Source organism: Falco peregrinus, chromosome 7 (assembly GCF_023634155.1).
Source record: "Falco peregrinus isolate bFalPer1 chromosome 7, bFalPer1.pri, whole genome shotgun sequence".
NCBI lineage: Eukaryota > Metazoa > Chordata > Aves > Falconiformes > Falconidae > Falco > Falco peregrinus.
The window spans coordinates 36,285,835-36,308,499 of NC_073727.1; the positions used below are offsets into that span (position 1 = coordinate 36,285,835).

Sequence of the window (22,665 nt, forward strand, 5' to 3'; positions counted from 1 at the left end):
CCCCCCTATATGATCCTAACAAAGTCTTAACATGAACTACATAAATCTTGAATCAGGTCTCATTAAAATGACTCCAAAGCATCTATTAGCCTTCTCACACATACCTGTGTTTCAGGACTAGGAACAGAGTGTTTTTCTTTGTCATCTGCTTTAGCATTATGCTGATTTTCAGCCCCTGCTTCTTCTAAGCTCTTTTTTGGCTGAGCCACACCCTCTGGTGTTTGGCATTCACTTTCTTCAACTACTTGTTCTTCCTCTGTGGTCCTTTTCTTGGTCTCATCTTTGGGCTCTGCCAAGGTGTATGATTTTTGTTTCTTAAGCCAGGGGGGAAGGAAACGAGAAATACCCTTGCTTTCAGGTGAAGCTTTTTCCTTCTTCTGGCTACTTGGACTACTTTGGCTAGTTGGTGCTGGGGCAGAGGAAGAATCTTGAGCTTCTTCAGAGGATGCTTCCCTGGACTTCTGATTTTCTGGAGTCTCTGATGCTTCTTCAGGCTTGTCCTTGCCTTTGTCTGGTCCCAGCTGCTCAGAATCTTTCTTTACTTCAGTCTCTGAGCCAACTTCAGTTGTCATTGTCACAACTTACACTAAAAGAAGCAACAATAAAAATAGTTTTGTTGTGTAGTATCGCTACTTTTATTGACTCTCACATTATTTGCAGTAATAATCTACAAGTTTCTAAATTAAATTTGTTGGGGTTAAAAAACCAGTTATTTTAAAATTCTCAGCTCACAAGTAAAATCAGTAAACCAAAACTTAGTGCTCTGCAGATAAAGATTTTTCAAAAACACTACGCCCTAGGGAGATAAATTTTTATCAAGAAAGAAACTATTGGTAGATCTAAGTGTGCTCACTGAAATTAATTTTTCTTATCATAAGCTACTCCTAATGTTATTGGTCAAGATTATTTCATGAGTAACTTCAGTTCTTTTTCTACTGGGCTCCTTGGTTGACTCACGAGCTTAAATTTCAGAAGAGCATGCACTTAGTTAAATTGGTAGATACAACCCCCTTACTATTCAGTGACACTTACCAATATAATACCAGTTTTATACAGAAAGTCTTTTTAAAATCAAGAAAGAGTGCATGCTTCTAGTTGTTCCTTTTTACATTAAGAAACACCATTCTTGCCTTAAAAGAGACTCAGGTGAAATATCTGTACTCTTACACTTTATATAACTCTTCCATCCTCCTTATCAACCATATCTTTTCAGCAAAGAAGCAACCAGTAGGCTTACAGTTGTTAGTACCAGAAGACGACACTGATTTTTAGATGGGAAGTCACAGCTTTAGTATTTAAATTCTAGTTTATAGTCTAATCTGTTGCATTTAAAGTTAAGAGTATTTTCACAATTCCCTTATCTCAGTCCACAGTGAGCCAGTAATGGGGATGGAGGAAAATGAAAGAGCAAGCTTACCAAAGAATAGGAAAAAAGAATGGTGAGCATGACGCCGAGTATAAAAAAAAAAATAATTAGAAATTGTACTGTTGAAATTAATAATAACACTAGGAAGAATACATTTTTAGTTTTTTAAAAAGTAAGATTGGGTTCTTAATCACAAGTTCACACCAATCAACAAAACCATATATAACTCTCAGCACTTCTACCTGCTCTTGCTTCAGTGAAATTAAAGACAAATCATAATACTACAACAACAAGGTATGCAATAACAATCTTTAATCTTAATATTATTGGTATTTCTTGAAAAAAATAACTAGAATAAACAAATTTTGTTAGCTGTGCCACACTAGATTTTGCTGCACTACTCTGCAAATGTAACATAATTATTTTTTCTGATTTATTGAAGTGAGCCAACAAAAGTAAGCATAACAGGCTCCAACAAAGTTTAAAATGGTTAGATGCCATTAGAAGTCACTGGTATTTATTTACAGCCTTCTTAGAACAATTAGTTTTAAACTGATAGTGTGTCTGGCCTAAAGGTTAGTAGGTTAGTTACTATCACATTTAGAGCTTTAAAACATTGGGCCCTCTCCATTAAAATTGATTGTCATCAGTGTCTGCCATTAGAGTCAGTAGGCTATTAGTTCAGGACTCCTGCTGAACTCAACAGCTTCTGCGCCCACCCCTGCCCAAAAAAGTATCAAGGAGAAGCTTATCTAGCTCAGGCTTGATGCAGTTAGCTTGCACAACACTTAAACAGCACTTGACACCAACTGGAAACTAGTGTATATCACAAGGCGGCAGCAATGCCTTGCCTCCAGGTTTCCAAAGCACATTCATAAGTAGTCAGAAATTAAGTTAAACTAAGTCATTCCCAAGGAGAAAAAGAAGTAGGGGGAGTGGGGGTCGGGGGGGCACTAATTGATGTTCAAATATACGAGAAGCCCTTCCAGTAAAAGAAGTTGACAGTATTGAGCCAAAGGAAACAAACTTGATAGTTATCTTAAGAAGCTTAGACATAGGAGCCTTGAATTATCTACAGGCAATTTCATATTAAGCAAGCATCTTGAGATCAAAAGTAACTACATGTTGTAGGTGTTTCTTTGTTACTTCAAACTTCACTATCTAAACCAAAACATTCACCAATGGGACAATTAAAGGAAAAGTTGGTATCTTTACTGCTATACTAGAGACTATTGAATACACTTCAAGCTTCAATATTACTGTTATGTAGCCATTTATTTCACTTTTATGAAATCCTTCAAGTTTTAATACTATTAATAAAGCTATTTAAGATAGAATATTAATATTTCTATAATTATTATTTACCTCAGAGGTAATAGGCCCCTGAAAGGCAGGTTTCTATTTGACTAGCTGTTGACATTAAAATATTTGCTATTTAAAGCCACATATTAGTGTGCTAGTTTTAAAGCTGCTACTAGTCAAATTACATTTTGCTATCACCTTCATATCTTACACAGAATTGCTGCTGTTCTTACCTAATTGTAGGTATGAAACTTATACATTTATTAGGATTATTATCAAAATGAACAGTATATATAAACCCAAAAACAGCTTTCCTCAAGAGGAAAGTCCAAACTTCTGCTAATATGAGAATACCAATGCACTCTGCTTAATAAAAGTAAAAATGCAGGTTTCATTATTAACAGATGGTGGTGATTTTTGCTCATGCATCTTTAAGAATGAACTAATTTCTTCTCTGAAAGTAGCTAAGAAATTTTAGAGGACTTGATAAACAAATCTTCAAAGCAGCTACAGGAAAAGGAAAATCACTATATTTCCTGCATGCTTTTTTTACTTTTCAAAATATGCAGAAATGCATGCAATACATGTACACACTAACTAAAATCATTATATACCACTCTCAAAATTAAGATAATATTTTTCTTATACAGTCAAATAGGAGGAACCTACAGAAAATTCCTTAGAACTGAGCAAAATAGATTACCCTCTAAGCATGTTCTTATGATACTGTTCTAACAATAAAAGGAACTGAGGATACCAAGTTACACATCTTAACTGACTAAATTTAGGCAGGATAGCAGTGGGTGGTACAAACTTGCTCAGTGTGAAATAAGAGAGGTTCTGCATCTCCAGGAGTACAGTTTTTCATAATCAAAGTTATAGTTAAAAGGAGAATTTGGCTTTATACTGCAGAAGAAAGGGAAACTTGTTACAGCCCCTGTCTGAATAGATCTGTCCATGTTCATTTAATGCCTTCATTTGATGCCCTCAGCAGGAGATGATTCCTTTCATGAGCTCAATTTCCTATAAGCTTGTAACTTCAGTGCATTTTCGGCGGGGGGGGGGGGGAAGTGGAATAGAGGGGGAAAACCACAAAACAAAACCCACCTCTTAGCTAAGCCTACAGATTTCTTTATATTCCCAGTAGTCTTTGAATGAGCTGTTGAGAGGTGGATGAATTTACTGAACAAGGGCATTGACAAAGAGCATAAGGGATAGATAGCCTTCCCAAAGTATCTACCTTCTCTACCACATGAGCCTAATACATTTCTTTTTTCTGAAGCTTCATTTTGGCACAAGAATTAGGCACCCCTTGAGAAAGAGAAAGTCAGGTCTACCTGCCCCCTTCCCTGCACTCCCTTCCCTTGTTTTCAGTATTTCAATGCTCTGTCAGATCCCCCAGTGCTGTAGTTCACAGGAAAAACAGATGTACTGGGGGACAAAACACCAGAGTTCTGCAATCAAAGTCTACTGCTGCACATTGTAAAGTCTCTGATGTTACCTTCATTACAGCCAAGCAGATAAGTAGCCAGGTTACCTGGAAATGGCTTTTTCCTGATCCCCTTCTGCACTGACAGGGAAGACCTTGCACTGACAGGAGGACCTGCTCAGTCCTGCATCTTAACAGTCAAGGTGTCAGAAAGAAAAAGAAATAAGAAGCAGACAGCATTTGTCTCAAAGTGAGACTGGGAAGAAATAAACCAAATCAGGTTGAAAATTTACATTTCTAAACTTTTAGCTGCATCTTTTCTTCCCCTCCTGTCTCCAAGTAAACTCTCATTTGCTCGCACTACATAGCATAAGCACACTATGTATTTTTGCCCCTTTAAGTTTTGTTTTAAGCTCTGTAACAGCTGCAGCAGGATAGGGTTCTTCTTATGTCTCTTCTTTCATATTGCAAGGTAACATTACATCTATATTTCATTTTGAAATGAGAAAGGTCAATAGGAGTAAGAACCTTGCAGCAAGAATAGATAACAGAGAGGGAGATGCTCAAATGGAAGGATTACCAAGGTCTGAGCAAAGAAAAAAAAAATCTTGCTAGATTTTGCAGTTGGCTTAAACCCATGCACATTAAACTACCACTGATAACATCTGTATCTTTTGTAATCCTGCTGAAAACTTGTCTCATTCAGATTCAATGTGTACCCAATCTGCAGGGACAAAGGTGGGGGCAGAAAGGCAGCAAGTATTGAAAACAACCTTGCAATTTCTGAAGAGGAATTAAATTTGTTAAAACAGGTCCCACTTACAAGGAGAGGATGTCTTGCCCTAATCCTAATTCTACCAACTTCTCCAAGCAAGGGTGCTGGCCAGGAAGCAACTGAAGACAACAGGTATTCTCTACCCTCTCCATTCACCCCTTCTCCCTTTTTATTTCACTGAGGGGAAACTAATGGTGGCCAGAGTTCACACCTGAAAGCAGGGCAGAACACTGTATTCTTTCCTAACCACTCTCTTCTCAAATAAAGATTTGTAAGTTGGTTAATACCTTACTTCCAGCTCCCAGCATAAATTCTTGAAATGTAGTTGTCTGCCAAGAGGAATTCCTGCCACCATAGAGCATGAAGTTAATTAACAAAAAAAAAACCAACAACAAGAAAAAGTGGCTCAAAGATCAACGACAACATTACAACATTGAACTAATACCATAGAACGCTTTTCACTGAAATTCACTGCCATCTTAATTCACTGTTTCTGTTATGGTGTTTCTTATTCATCAGCACAGATTAACAATTCAAAAATCACAGAATCATAGAATCATTTCGGTTGGAAATTACCTTTGAGCTCAAGTCCAACCATTAGCCCAGGACTGCCAAGTCCACATCTAAACCATATCACCAAGAGATGTTTTTTTTGAACACTGCCAGGGATGGTGACTCCACCACCATGCCTCTGGGCAGCCTGTTCCAATGTTTGACAACACTTTCCATAAGGAAATTTCTCCTAATATCCAATCTAGACCTCCCCTGGCACAACTTGAAGCAGTTTCCTCTTGTCCTGTCACTTGTTATCTGGGAGAAGAGACCTACTCTCATCTGCTACGACCTTTCAGGTAGCTGTAGAAAGCAGTAAGATACACCCCGAGCCTCCTTTTCTCCAGACCAAACAGCCCCAGTTCCCTCAGCTGCTCCTCATAAGACTTGCTCTCCAGACCCTTCACCAGCTCTGTTGCCCTTCTCTGGACACGCTCCAGCACCTCAATATCTTTCTTGCAGTGAGGGCCCCAAAACTGAACACAGTATTCAAGGTGAGGCTTCACCAGTGCTGGGTAGAGGGGGACAATCCCTTCAATCATCCTGCTGGCCACACTGTTTCTGATACAGGCCACAATGCTGTTGGCCTTTTGGCCACCTGGGCATGCAGCTGACTGCCAGCCAGCACCCCCAGGTCCTTTCCCACCAGGCAGCTTTCCAGCCACTCTTCTTACTCTACACTCAACCCCTGTAGTGCTGTGTGGGGTTGTTGCAAACCGAGTGCAGGACCTGGCACTTCTTGTTGAACCTCACACAGCTGGCCTCAGCCCATCGGTCCAGCCCGTCCAGATCCCTCTGCAGAGCCTTCCTGCCCTCCAGCAGATCAACACTCCCACCCAACTTGGTGTCATTTGGAAATTTACTGAGGGTGCACTCAATCCCCTTGTCCAGACTGTTGGTACAGATATTAAATAGAACTGGCCCCAGCACTGAGCTCTGGGGAACACCACTTGTGACTGGCCACCAGCTGGATGTAATTCCATTTGCTACCACTCTTTGGGCCTGGCCATCCGGCCAGCTTTTAACGCAGCGTAGATCCTTCTTCTATATATTTCTGGATGTCATGTTACTAATTTCCTTAGTACATAAAATTAGGAAAAGGCAGTCCTAAACTTGGGGTTTTTTTTTCAGTTTGTCACTGAAATTCATAGCAAACTGAAGAAATCAGAGTCGGTTTAATAGTTTTATCTCTACCAGTCTACCAGGATTCACAGAGAAACTATCCTGTTGTAGAAGCAAAACCATAAAATAAAATAAAAAAATTACAACTCAGTTCACTAAAAGCCAACATGGGTGTCTATGCAAGTCATGCAATTTTCTGGATCATAAAAAAAAAAATCATTAAAATTATTACAATTCATAAAAATTAACTAATTTCACACTTGCAGTTCCAAATATTAATGCTCACATAGGCTACACATAAAACTAGAAAAGGAAAGCAAAGAAAATTTATGTCTAAAAAATATACATGAAAACCTGAAACAAGCTCGTGTGTATGTCAACTGCTTATTTGGGAGTTATTTTTGTTTTGTTTTAAAGGAACTGTTTTATGTCTTGTCATACTGATTTGAAGCACAGCAGAAGGCTGCTCTGCATTTCACAGTTGATTAGGGCAGGTCATTTAAGAACAACATGCTTGCTGGTTTCGACACATAAAATTTGTTGACATAAAAAGCATAAAGAAGTTAAATTCTAGTTGGAACAGTCATTCAAATTTTACATAGTGTAAAGGGGTCTTGTTTAACTAGTAGGTAATACCTGAGGAACCTGGTACTACACCAAGGGTTTTTTTAAAAGCATATATCAATTATTTTCTGTAGAATAATATAAATTATATTCCAAATCAGTACTAACGAAGAAACCCCCAAACTTTCTTTTACATTTCTGTTAAAGCTTGCATTTTATCATTGGCATGTAAGCAAGTAAACTCACGGCATAACATGGTTCTGTACAGTATTATTTTGCTGCAGGAGCCAATATAACTTGAACACATGCTATTAGCAGATGAAAGAAAAAGTAAATCTGATTTCACCTTTTAGTCATTATTTAGGTGGATTACTACAAAGACATGGAGCTCTCTGAATGCAAAGGAATAAATTAACAACTAAAGAATACAGTTTTCAACTTTGAGATCCTTAAGGAAGCAAAAACATCTGTAAAATTGGCTTAGTTACATCAATCTGCAACATTTACATTGTATGGCTTCCAACAAAATACTGATCTGCAGTCAAACTAACTCAAAGCACCAGTTCTCCCATAGGAACCTGCATCCTTTTCCATATTTATACATACACAGGACTGTATATACACACAAAGAGACATACTTTTGAATCTCATAGTTTGGATTAAGTTCATTGTTAAGCACACTCGTGAAAAAAAACAGATGAGACTAAAGTCAAAGATCAACAGTTTAGCACATTACTGAACATGTTTTAAAAAGTTACAGCATAGAATCCCCAGGAAAACATATTTTGTATGTATGAAATCTAAACACCTGTTTTCAAACGAGTAAGAGGACCCCTAGCAATTGAACCCAAACCTAAGTATTTACACACTGAATGCAACCAGGACTGTTTCAGTTTTCTCTTTTTCTGATCACTGTGCACAAAAATCAAGGTTAATTGCAGAGGCTGAAGAGATGACTGCAGACTCTGCTTTTTTGTGAGCCTCAGCAGTAGCCACAGGGCAGATGCCTGTCAGAGACCATCAGTTTCCCACGCTGTGACCAGACCACCAGAGCTGGGGTCTGAACTGATCTAGTGCTGCTACGGCTCATCTTTGTAGGCTTAGAAGGTAAGACATTGATAAACAGACTACCAAGAACAATCCTATGCCACATATAGCCAAAAAAGCATCCAAAATTATTTCTTTTAAAGCTTCACAGTTCATGGAGGAGCTTTATGCAATAATCCAGGTGACTAGTCAATTAAAGCTGTTATGGTTCAGACTTTTGCCATTGCAATAATATTTCCCACGAAAAATAATAATCCTAAACATAAGCCAAATAAAAATCACCCCTCTTCCTTATGATTTTGCTCCAACTGCCTCCTAAACTGGAAGTTTATTTGCAAGGACGTAACAAAGTGAGCAAACTGTCACTGCCAGCCTGTACATTGGTCAGCAGATGGTGCCATAATAGCTCTAAAATTCAGTGGCACATTTCAAAGGTCAAACTTTAAACGGCAACAATACTTCAATTTCAAGTGTAATTCCCAAATTCTGACAAGTAATTGAATGCTTTCACAGAAGCATGAACATAACATTTTAACAAACATCACTTCAGAGCCAGTTAATTATTATTCCATGACAATAAAAGTTATATGTGTACATGAAAACATGTGTGTTTAAGTAAGTATATACACATATTCACACAGCGTCTAAACTTACCTCCAAAAGGAGAAATGACACAAAATGGTGTCTTCCTAAAGCATCCTATGTCTATCAAATCCAGTTTCCAGAGAATTCCAGGCATGTCAAGGTGGCTAGCAGCCCTGTTAGTTCAGAGTTAATGGCAACCACACCCACAAAGCACCCAGACAGTGAAGTCACTATTCAAAATAGCAGCTGTTTTGTCAGCCTTCATGTTTACATACATGCCATCATACAGCTGTATAATTGCAAGCATCCAATGTTTCCCTCCCAAATACAGCAGCCTACCTGCACAAATAGCAAGACAGTTTTGTCCTTCTATAAATACTGAAATGTCATCAGGACTAATTCTATGTCATATTCTAAATCTAATGTCATCTAGAACTAATTCTTACAGTGCTACAAAATTATTGTGTCATCTTTCCCTGCAATACACAGAATACACAGGACTTGCCAGAAAATACACTGACAAGCCCCTACATAGGATGTTGTGAACTTAAAAGATACTTAAGTACTAGAATAATTCTGACGATAAATGTGAAGACCAAAAAAAAATTTTATATATATATATATATATATATATACACACAAAAAAAAAAAAAAAATCAAGGATACAGGCAGCAAGTGAAATGAGACAGAGAAAGCTATTTCTGTCTAAAATTGTGAAGGGAGTATCTGCAGTCTAGATAATTTTATTGTAGAAATATTCCATTATGCTGACAAATTTCCAAGGAAGTTACCTCAAGTCTTTGCAAAGTCAAAGTAGAATCCAGGAACTTTACTATTTCTCAAAATATTTTTCCTGTTAAAGCAGCACAACAACATATATCTATTCCCTATCACTCAAGTGCTCTCAACTTTTCATAAAACACCTGCTGCAGGCCACCTTTATTTTGTCTACTGAATAACTTGGTTACTGCAATCCATATACAACTTTAAAGGATTAGTTTTAAAGGGTAATTCAGTTGAAGGGATACAAATCTCCAGAAAGGAAAAGTAATACTATGAGACATGAAAACAAGTGAGAATTCTTTAAACACGATTTTGTTAAAATTAGTCTCCTGACACTAGGTAGCAGCCTAAAAATGTATAATGAAAAAAAAAAAAAAAGAAAATAATGTTAGAAAGTGCCTTTTCTCACACTAAATGAAACACGTTGAAAAATGCATCCATATTACAGCACCCATACAACACAGAGCTCATAACGAAAAAAAACACCACCAAAGCTTTCAGTAAAATCAGAACACAAATACCTTTCAAGCGCTACACATAGCCAAGTTGATGACCACATAAAAATTTCTTTGAGATTACATTTAAATAAACATACATCCTGCAGCATTTTCAGTGCTATCTATACCATATCCAGAGATAACAAGAATCTGTTCCTTTTGTATTTTCAATCTACAAATACTCTGATAAAGGCAAAAATCCCAAAGCTTACAAACACAAACTCAAAGAGCAACTTAATTCAAATCAAGAAATCTCTTTGCCAGAGTACATATGTACATATATAATTTGTTTATCAAGCTAGTTGTCTGCTGTTCCCCAGCACTAAAAAAAATATGTTGTAAGCTGATGAGAATCCAACAGTCTTTTTCAAAAGCTGTATTGAACAAGAGTGACCGCACCCAAGCCCTGACACTGCTAGAGAAGGGCATGCTCAGTGGAAAACTGGGATTTAGTTCCAAATTCATTCCAGCAGCCAGAACATGAACATGGGTCAAGAGACAGCTCTGTTTTCCTGTTATCTGTCCAACAAACTAATAACAACACAGTTTGAGAAAAATCTCTGCCCTATCTTTAAAAACAGTGTTGCAAGCTTACAGTAGGTTTTGACTGTTCACATCAAACACTCATGATAACCACAATTTTAGAGATTAAAAACAGTGAGCATTCATTTGTTCAGAACAATGCCCCTCCAGTCATCATTCCCTTCCTTCCACCCTGTCCTACCTCACTGAATGGCTGTTTCTAAAACATTGCCACAATTCCACAGAAGCACAGGTAAACATTTCATTTTTTCCAATTCCTATTTAAGAAAAGGGGGGGAGGGGGGAGGGGGAGAGCAGGGGGTGGCACAGGGAGAGCCTAGTTGGTTTCTGTAAATTTAGCTTGTTCTGATTTGGAGGTGATTGATTTCTAGATGCCACAAGTTTTCATTTCCAACTTTCACTCTTTCTACTTATAATGGCAAGATTAAAAATGGTTTCTTCTTATACTTACAACATTAATATTACTCTTGCATAAAGTATGCATCCAAGGCACTTACCATAATATGGTTAATCAAAACACTTTCTAACTCAAAGTGAAAAATAATGTGCTAGCACCCGAGAATTTTTTTTTACTGCAAACTGAGAGGCCCCAGTGTAACGAAGCTCCTGGATGCTGGAATCCCAGACACACATCATTGTTTTGACAAGCATCCATTTCCTCTTCAGTGGAAGTCATATAGACAATTATTACTAACTCACACATTTAGGAAATGTACAACAGCACGCAAAAGAGGGAAATAACCACAGTAGCAGGATTCAAGGTCAGAAAAAAGAAATGAGAGGCAACTAATCTGTGCTTTTGGTAGAACACCAGTGACAGACCCGTACAAGCAGAACACATTTGCAAGTAATTTTCATAAGCAGATACAACCATTAACCTTATTTCACCAGTATGTTGAAGCTGAATGTCATACAGATGCAGACACTACTGAGATCACATTCAAAATGCCTGTTAGCTTTTTATTTCAGCTATTCCAACTCAGGAACAATGGCCAGAAATCAACTAACATGCATTAAGAGTTTGCTCTGTCACATAAAAGAATAGAGTTCAATAGACAAATGCTGTTTACAAAGCTTCAGGGTGTAAACATAGCCATAGAAGTGTCTTTTCTGGCAGCAGCATCAGTTCTGTATTTCAACTTTACAGTACACTGCATTTCTGCTGTTGTCAAATATAAGCACTATAGAGAGAACAGTTCTCCTTGGCAAGCCACGTTATAAATACTGGTTGATGTTTACACATTACTGGGGGAAACAAAAACTTGGAAAAAGTGACATCAAAATTATAAATTATTTTATATAGGTGACAGATGCAGAATCTTCTCCTGCTACTATTTTTTTAAATGTATTTTTTTCCAAATCAGGATGCAAGTTGAAATAAAATAAAAGGATACTACCACCACTTCCTACCGATAATGAAGTCTGTTTTCAATACTTGGTTAAATAGCATCCCTAGCAATTAATCTTAGACAAGCTTAATCCAAATTCCAAATAAGTGCAAAGTTTCAAGCTATAAAGTGAAGCTTTCCTGGATTTCTGCAGGTAAGCTGCAGCTGTCTTTTTGCTGAGTATGTTGATACCAGTATGCAAATCAGCTTTTGAAGGACCTGCAGAGATCGTGACACACATGCAAGTAAACAAACCCAGGCTATTAATTGTCAGTATACTTTATTAAAAAAAAAAAAAACAAACAAAAGAATAGTGAAAAAGATGATAATTCCCAACTGCTGCTGTAATGAATAAATGCTATTCCATATTCCTGCCAGCTATTCCACATTCCCCAAATCTTCAAGGTTAGTTACCCGAGATGTCTTGTGTTGTGTTTTAATTTCTATGTTTGCAGCTAGCACAAAGATAACAGAGTCTTTCATGTGCTACTGGAACAGAAGTATTCTTTAGTGAGCAGAACCAATTTACTCAGTGGGTTGTTTATTTTTTTCCCCCTCTCCCTGAATAATTATAATGTACCTAAAACAATATACGTAAAGTATAACACTGCAAACATTATCCTACATTGTTATGTTTAGTGGAACATTTAATGAAACTAATGAAATATATATCAAAACTACAGATAATACTGCTCTTCGGGAAAATATGCATCTACAACTCCTGTGGGAGCATAACATTGCCAATCCGAAGCAACAGAAAGCAATGAAGGAGGGATGCTTCTTAGCTGAGCAAATAAAATTGGCAGCCAAAACTGCATCACTCCCATAGGCTCTTCGGAATACTGATACTTGATGAGAAGAGTGAAAATACCAACAACTTCTAGAAAGTTTCCCGCTTTTTCATGGCAATGGCTTCACTGCTAACAACATTTCAACCACTGCAACATCTCTGGGCTAGACAAATTAAAATGATGCCCTAGAGGTCCGAAACAAGTCTAATAATAAGAAGTGAAAGAATTTTATGCTAATAATGCTGGTTTTGTGCCTGGACTTCAGCACTTAACATGTTTGTTTGTCATCTGAGTGCTTTAGTTGTTTTGTGCTTTTGGGAAGAACATTCCCAGCATGAAAGATTGTAATATAAAACAGCTAACAGGATATGCATGAAAGTCCCAAGGGAGTAAGTATTTAAACAAAGTTTTCTTTGGAGAGTTAGGGAAAGACAACAGATAAGAAAGATTTAAAAGAACAATTTATTTATGAACACCAAGAACAAGGTGGGGGGGGGATACAGAACTGTTCTGCAGCAAGGCAAAAAGGGCAGTGATTTGCCAAACCATGAGTGCAATGACATTCCCATGTAAATATACATCACAAACTATAGTTTACCAAAGCAGCCTCACCCATTGCAGAAAAGACTTTTAATGACCACATACAAATGGGGATGGTGTGTTATTACAGTAAGATTTCAAGCCAAATTAAATAGACACTTTATTCTGCATTCTTGGGCCACATATTCAGTTCTTATTCTATATATCCAGAAAAGTTTCAAAGCTTTGAAACAGTCCTAGTCCTAACAGTCCTGCTAACAAATCCAAGTTAACAGCAATTTATCATCTAACAATTTTATTACACAAACACGTACAGCATGACATTATGAACTCCACATCAAAACTGTTTGAATGAAACTCCCAACCTGCATTGGTTTGGGGGTTTCTTTGCCTCTTTTTGGGCTCATCAGTTTAGCTGCTGATTGAACAAATGCTTGGAAGCTTATTTACCCCGCTGTTCTCTAACAGCGGGTACACTCCTCTTGCATTTAATCTTAAATCAAAGACCATGTTTGAGCACACAGTCGTGGATTTCCCTCATCCTATCTAAATTTTCCTTAACTCTGAAGTACTTTAAAATATGAAGCAAAGGAAAAATTGGTATAAGCATATAAACAGACCAAACTAATCTCAGATTTTTCTTGACCATAGTATACTGGTTAGCAACTGTTCTTTTTTTACATGAGCATATTCCTGTGTGGAAGCAATAGGAAGCATATACTAATAAAAAGGACAAAAGACTCTGACTCTTGTTTAAAATTACATTGTGTTCTCTCAGAAATCAAGATCGCTTGATCAATAGTTCCTGAAGTGAGATGTCAGAAACCAAGATTTGGTAATCTGGTCCAGATGAAGCCCGGGTCTGGGTCCCCCAGTGTAACGACATGGACCTGTTGCAGCAAGTCTACAGGAGGGGCACAAAAATGATCTGGAGCATTCCAGCACAAAAAGGCTGGAGAGGCTGAGAGAGCTGGGGTGGCTCAGTCTGGACAAGAGAAGGGTTCAGGGAGACCTTGTAGCAGCCTTCCAGTACCTAAAATGGACGTATAGGAAAGCTGCAGAGGGCCTTTTTACAAGGGCATGTAGTGATAGAACAAGGGGGAATGGCTTTAAACTGAAAGAGGGTAGATTTAATTTGATATTAGGAAGAAAATATTTACTGTGAGGGTGGTGAGGCACTGGAAGGGGTTGCCCAGAGGAGCTGTGGATACCCCATCCCTGGCAGTGTTCCAGGCCAGGCTGGATGGGGCTTTGTGCAACCTGCTCTAGTGGAAGGTGTCTCTGCCCACAGCAGGAGGTTGGAACTAGATGATCTTTAAGGTGCCTTCCAATGCAAACCATTCTATGATGTTTCTTTTAGTTTGGGGTGTGCTAGTCTAAGAAGTCTGCCTAAACATATGAGCCTCAATAAATAAAAGGCTGAAAACTTCTAGCACTTAGAAAACATGTACATCTGTGTGTCTGTGTGCAGATGGGAGAAACGCATCCATATGATAGACTTAAGTTTTGGGAAACAGTATGAATAACATGCAAATTAACATTCAGTAAGTTCAGTAACAAATGTGGATACAGAAATACAGTAAATGGGAAGGACTGATATAGCTCTCAATTCTCTCTTCCTTTCATTATGAACAAAAAGCTTGGGAAAAACAAGCTAACAGTGAAAGAAAGTAAAGACCACTGGAGAGAAAGTCAGGAGTAATAAAACGGAGTGAGGGATGGAAGGAGAAAACAGGAAACAGACATTGAAGACAAATCAGGAAAAAAAGGTTATGATTTGTCTAATAGCCAAAAAACTGCAGTGAGGCCAGAGAGGGGGGCAGGGTGGGAAGACACCAGAATCCCCATATGGATTAAGTTACATTATAGAGGCTACTGGACAGCCCACAACATCTCCAAGTGTTAGTCCTTCAAGGGTTAGGCTGCAGGACATCCAGCAACTATCATTTCACCCTCACATATAAAATCCTGCCCAGCAAAGTCACTTAACCACAAAACACTTTGTGCAAGAATGGGCAAATGCAAACCTATAGGACTGAGAAAAGCAAACCCCTTGTATTTGCTGCCCTTATGCCATACTGTTTCCACAGAATTTATTTAAGACCTTAAAATCTCCTTTCTATGCAATCAAATGCCTCGCAAGGGGCAATACTTTTAAGACTTTTCTAGTAGCTTCTTCATTTTTGTACATTAATTTCATGACCTGGACCTGTATTGCAAGATTTAAACAGAGTGTTCCTTCCTTTGCACCTGTAATTATATATGTATTTATTTTTAAGCAGCAAATGCTTGCCTTGGATTATCTAATGGATTAAGTGAAAATTTGTACTTCCTCGATAAAATAGGTTACTGTATCCCCAAATCCCTTAAATAACGATTAGTTCACTTTGTTTTTCAGGCATATCTACGCATCCAAAAGTGTTTCAGTTCCATTCAGTACCAGGATTTGAGGCACAATATTTCAACAATTTTACTGCATCTTTGGCTCACCACTGCCTACACAGTAAGCTTCCTGCTGGTTTTAAAACACGTCGTTAATTATATCCCATTTACTTTTTGTTGAAGAGCTCAAAGACCAAACACCTGTCTAAAATACCTATCTGAATACATGACTCAAGTGTTTTGTGGCAGTTATAAAATCAGCTAATCTATAAAAATACTTCTGATTTTGGCAGAAAGTAATTTTACAAATAGAGAAACTTTGACACTATGAGAAGAAAGTGACACATGGAACATTCTCACTAGGACAGTAGTTGAACCAACACAAAAATAGGTCTCAAGACCTCTTCTCTTACATACTGACATCAAGTAGCTCTAGATGTTTCATGAAAGAAGACTACTTCATAGTCTCTAACTTGTTTTCAGCTGAAACCCAGAGGTCACTGGGTATATTTCTCCCCCAAAATATAAGGGTGACAGTCCACAAGAGAAGTTTAGTTTTGCTTAGATAACAGCAATACTTCCAAACTTCACATAGAAAAGAGAATGGAGACAAGTCTTTTTAATCTGTTTACATTAGTAGATCCTCCAGACATGCACAAAAATTGTATTACATATATGGACTGTCAGTACTGTGTTACATGGGAGTTATGAAACCTACAAAAAGTTATGAAACAAGCATTTTTGCTTTAAAAATTATGACCCAGAACAGAAGTATTCCCAACTCAATTTCCACTGAAATAATTATTATACAAGTTAAAAGTTTGTTCCTGTCAAGTGATATAACATTTTCCTTTTGAACAATCCAAGCTAGTTCACAATTGTATGCATCACTAAAAATCTGACGTCAAATTAAAGTCTGGAGGAGACACCGTTAACTACACATTCCAGTTCAACAGAATTAGACTTCACCACAGTTATGCACAAGTGAACAAAATTCTCACCCACATCAGGTGAGAGAATTTTGTGTTGGCAGATTCCTTTTATGAGGTACTGCTGTCATCAAGTGATTCCCTGTAACTTCATTAATCACTGTGACCACATTTACACAGAAACAATTAAATACTTGAAGCAAAATGAATATGTGGTCTTTTTTCTGTGAAGAAAAATGGCAGCATTTCTCATGCATTACTTATGCCAATTAAAACAATGTTTCATTGCCTTCTTTAACAAAGGAGAATAGATTTTAGACTGCATGTATCTACAAAATATACAATTTGTATCTCAAGTGTTGCAGTAAAGATTAAAGTAAACTTAATGCAAAAGGGAAGCAGAGAAAACAATGAATTCTTTTTAAAACATACTGATAAATAATATAGCATGCTTGGTGTGACTTCCAAATAACAGTTTCAAGTTGTTTAAAAGACAACATAATTTTTCATCCCACAAAGATTATATGAACCAAAATATTGTACCATACTTCACAAAAAATGTAAAGTATGCTAAGCTATCCAAAAAGACTTCAAAGGAAGTTTTCTTTATATAATTCTTACTCTGAAAATGTATTACCAGCTTGTGTTACCCCATGCTAAGATACACAGATAAGCCTTTTAATATATTCATAGCCATACAATAAAGAGATATTTAGATGGAAATGGTGAAAAAAGAATTACATTGGAGCACAGTGTTCCATAATCCTGTAATGGGAAACAGATTCCCTAAAATTCCCAAGACAGCAACAAGGCTGTTTTCATCTGCGGTATGTGGGCTTCACCATTTGCAACACAGAGACACCCTTCTCACCTCCTATTAGTTTCATGTATAAACATCTCCTTCATCCTCTTTTCTCCCTCTCCTCTTGTACCTTCACTTAATCTTATTTGCTTTTTTTAGAATCTTCCTTATTATCAATTAAGTCCCATGCTTAATTCCATCACCATTGCTAGAAAGCCAGGATGCTAAACTGTGTCAAAAGCCCAGCTTACATTCAGACATTAGGATCTCACCTGGGCAAAAAGAACATAAGCAATTCAATATGTAAGCTAGATTTATCTTTCTGTTCATATCCACAGAAGAACAAGCAAAATAAGCTGCTCACAAAATTATGTGAATGCCATTATTTTCCAACTGATCAAAAACAACAAAAAAAATATCTAATGTAATACTTAAAAGCTGTTCAATTAATCACAAATTATGCCACAGGCAAACATAGAATATGAATGAAACTGCTTCAGAAATACAGAATGCATTTCTGCAACTAATTTTTTAGTAAGAACTATACTACTACCTATTACTGGGGATTTCTTTCTGCCCAAAGTAACTGGAAACCAGTATAGCCAGTGTATCACAAAGATATCCTTGGAGGCTGAAACAAAGGGGATTCAGTTCTTCCTTTTCTGTGCATGATAACATATGTTCCAGTTAGTGTTCTCAACATCCCCAATAATTGGGGAAATGACAGAAATCCTCTTAAAACAGAGATAATCAAATCTGAGAATGGTATAAATCACAAGATTTTTCTGCTCTAATCTCCTGAAGTATCTTGGTCTGAAAAACATGGATTGATTATGTTCTTGATCCATAGTCTACCAAGACCTCCACATTCCCTAACGGAAGGGATTACAGGCATCAAAACCCAACACTAGAGCGCCTTTCACAGGGAATCTCTTCCAGAACAGCCCCTGATTAATGAAGATGAAAGTGGAAGGCCTAAATACTTCTGAAAGAATCTGCCTGACAAAAAACCCAAGGCACAGCCTATCTAGAAGAAAAGGATTGTACACTCTGTTGACATTGTCAGTGACCTCCTTTAAACTGTCATGACTGGGATGAATAGCCTAAATCACCAATCCATTTTATGACTGCTCAATCTGAGCCAGGGTTTAAGCAGCATGCTGTGCTGCGCAAGCTACATTAATCTGTCTACAAGTTAAGATACATGGAGAGCTGCAATCTGCTCATGCTCAGCAGACAAAATATCCCTCATCTTCACTCTAATCTAAGACTGCATTTATTTAAGGAGTAAATTTCCAGTTCAAAGAATTAATATAAAGATTTCAGGAAAAATATATATCCTGCATTACTCAGTTCAGAGCAGGTTTTACTATTTGCAGACCTCATGCAGAGGTCATAGAATTATCCCATTCTTTTTCTTCTCAATTTTGACCATGACACTATCTTAAGAATTGGCTCTAGCTAATCCTTAGTATATCCTTTAGTAAATGAAAATAAACCCAGCAGGAACAAAAAATCAATTATCAAAATAAAAACTGTAAGAGGGAGACATGCCATTTGTCTTTTCACTACTTCCTAGCACTATGGGCCTGTAGAAAAAGAAAGAATACTGAAGTCTCTTGGAAGCGGTGCAATATTTCTTCTAGTTAGTGTTTAATCCCTTCAGGAAACACAGCAAGAATAAGAGGAATGCAAACAAATTTTAAGAAGCTGTGCTGGAGAAAGTTTTTATTCTTCTAGCTCTGAGCGCTTTATTGAGAGTGGTCCAAGAAAAGCCCTTAACATTTTAAAACAAAGTTGATGGGAAAAAGCTAATATTTATAAATGCTGTTTAGAAAGAAACCAGGTAATTTTGTAAAGAAATAGCTCTGTTTGTATTGCTATGTTTTTAAAATTATTTTTAGTTGCTTTAGTCACAGGTGCTTAAACAGATATAACAGCTAGTTTTAAAATGTTCAAATCTCCAAGTTCATTAATGAAATGACCATAAGACTCTGTAAAGCCACTTTCTAAAAATGTTCAGAGTTGTCATTTGAGACATCTGTGAAGCCATTCAAAAGTATTCAGTCTAATGTTTCAGAAATAAAGGGGTTTGGGGTTTTTTTTTCAGAAAGGGGTAACCAGGAACCATAAAGTTCTACATATGGCAAAGCAACAAAAAAAACTAAGTGTTAGAAGCCAACCTTGAGTTATGTTCTAGCCAGAGCTAGAACTGACTGCTTTATGGACTGAAACAGAATTTATTGTCATATTTCTTAACTTAAACAGGTAGACTAAGTATCTCAATATATTATACATCCTACTTCTAAATCAATTACCCTGTAGCCAGTATTCATTGATCAAGTCCATCAATAAGGGGGTGAAAAACTTGTTATCTCTAAGGTCAACACAGCCTGTGGAAGGCCATTATTTCTCAAGATTGCTTAAACCCACAGTTTGTACTAATTTGAGGATAAAGCCATCTCAAAATAATACATCCCCTGATTTCAACTGGTTGGCATTAATGCTCTATCAAATTGTGTGCATATGCCTGCACAGAGATATTTTCAGAATTTTTCAAGAAACATAAATTTCTTTTTGTTATTACTTGTTCAAACAGATTGATTTCAGGAGAATGCAATGCTAATATTACATTTGGCATTGCTTTTGTGATAATCAAACAATTACCCACACATTCAAGTTACTATTTACCTTAACGTACCCTTACATTTATTCTTAACTTCACGATGTTGAATAATGATTTTTTTTATTTGTGATTAATATATCATGCTGTTTAAAATTAAGTTGAAATTTGTTTTCAAAACATGGCATAAAACACTAAAACTACATCTGTGATATAAAAAGTTTGTGAAGATACCCCGTTTGATTAGACTTGGTGAGTAGAGAATGCATTGCTATCCTCAAACCTGATTGCAAAACCAGTCATGCTTGCTAAGAAATAGTGACCAGCTTTTTAATTTAAGTGTGTCAGGCCCAGCTTCTAAGAGGACTCTGAAAACAACATTCTGTTTCAGGAATTAGGCAGCCCATGGGTCCTCAACTGTTTTTCACCCTGTTAACGTACTTCTATATTAAACCATCTCACCTCACAATCTCTTATTAGTAAACTAGTTTTGATAAACTCAAGAGGTCAAAATCCTAATGCAAGAGCTTTACAATTAGTTCTCTTCTCTCTGCTTTTCAGCCTGATTTTGAAAATTATCATTACTGAAAGTGCTAATGGTGTTTTAATATATGGTCACTTACAGTATACAAAAAAGCAAGGTCTTTTCCCCACTCCTACTCCTTAGTTTGTTGCATACCTGTTTGACAATTCCATCGGTCCTTTACAGCTCTGGCACTGCACTAAGAGTTTGTCACCTTATTTTGAAGGGTAAGATGATGTATTAGATCCTACCTGGCTTGGTAGAAGCTTGACATGGATTAGTTTATTAGTACAGATGTATTCAACAGAACTTTGAGCTATCCCTCTTCTGAATTTAAGTTCTGTGCCCAAATATCTATACTCATGTTAATACTTAACAGGCAGCATTCGGTTCCCAAACAAAACTACACACAGCTGAAGACAGAATATGCTATATCACAATTCACAGTACTATTCTGAACACATACATTGGCACATTAACTTATATTTGGATTGGTACCTAATGAACAGCATCAATATTAAGACAGATTTTTTCTTGATCCAACCATATCTAAAAAAAAAAAAATGGTACTGCTGAAAGTGTCAGAACCACAGATTCCTTATCCAAAATTTCCCTTTTTAAAATCACTTACCTCTAGAAAAATGTGTGTTCTCACAGCTGCCTGTCTCCAATGTATCAAAGCAGCACATATGTGCCTGTATACACTCAAATTACTTCAGAAACTAACAATGGCTATGAAAGAAGAACTGTAATACTCAGATACAACTGTTATATTTTGGGGCCAGTAGCCCAAGTTGAAGCATTTTTGATATTTCAGCTAAGTCACCTAGCTACATCAATACAGCTGCAGTCACATTTTTGACTGTGCAATACACAGATTCGAAAACCATTTGAAAATAGTGGCCTTGACCACTTGGTTTTATCAGACCTCTTCCCCCTTACACAACTATATTCCTTAACCTTGTAAAACTACAACTTTGTAATCAGCAGACAGGCAATGAGACTAACTCGAAGCAGAAGTAAGAATATTTTGACTCAATATCTTGAGTAAAAAATGCTCTTAGTGATCCAATAGATTTGTTTCCCTTATTAACAAGCAGCATGATTACTGTATAGATAACACACCATCCCCAGCTTTAACCTAGATATCACCAATAGGAAATTACATATGCAAACAAAGACACAGCTACCAAAAAAATAAAAAGATCCAAAAAAAAAAAAGATTAAAAAAAAATAAAACCCAAAAGATATCCAAAATCAAATCTTCATATTGTTCTAACCCAAACTTTAACAGAACCAGGCTCTAATATGCATTATTCTATTGATATCTTAGAGAAGTTTAATAAATTGAACAAAACTGCAGATTTTTCCTTAAGTTTTTTTCATACTTGAAATCATGTATGTACTTTTGGTGGGCAAGATGTGAAATGAAAAAATAACTACCAGACCAGCACTGAACCAGATTCTCCATTCTGAAAATGTCCCAGTGAGCAAGGTGGCATTTCAACAGGACTTTTAACTCTTATTTCCCAGCTAGCGCCTTCCATGCAAATCCCACATGAAAATCCAATGTGTTTTGCTACTTCAGGATCCTAAGTCCTCCAAGAAAACTCTTCATGCAAATCCTGCAGCTGAATGGCATAGAAGTGAAACAAGAATGCTTTTGTCCACGAGCAAGTATGGTAGTTCTATCTTGCAAGAAGACTTCACAAACAAGCGACTCCCTTTGCATCGGACCTGTGTAACCATAGGACTGAACACCATCAACCCTTTATTTTAAGCTGGTATTTTCTCAGCCTCTCACCACTCATTAAGTAAGACTTCTTGGGTTTTTCTGAAGATCAGATAGGTACAGCTAAAAGAATCAACAACCTAGCTGTTCTAGTGCTCTGCACAGTACAGAAGACCAGACGGATTAGAACCTACTGCACATTGCTAGTGGACACAATTTAAATCTTTCCTAACAGTTGTATCAAAATATATTTCAAAATCACCAGATCTATCAATAACAGTAAACATTTCAGACAAAGTTAAAGGGTTCCTTTCCGCTTACTACACCTCCTCCTGCCATTCCTGTCACCTCAGAACCTTGACTCCAACACACCTGTCCACAAGGCTGGTA

General features: G+C 37.1%; 1 protein-coding gene across 22 annotated transcripts in view; it reads right to left on the reverse strand.

Moving 5' to 3' along the window:
• Nucleotides 1-22,665, reverse strand: part of EPB41L2 (erythrocyte membrane protein band 4.1 like 2) — a 123,706-nt gene that overhangs the window by 72,448 nt on the left and 28,593 nt on the right. For all 22 annotated transcript variants that reach the window (XM_055809809.1, XM_055809806.1, XM_055809804.1 and 19 more), the window contains one exon: nt 105-586. In XM_055809809.1, coding sequence (XP_055665784.1) covers nt 105-572 — 468 coding nt within the window. In that variant the 5' untranslated portion in view covers nt 573-586. The remainder of the gene's footprint in view (nt 1-104; nt 587-22,665) is intronic.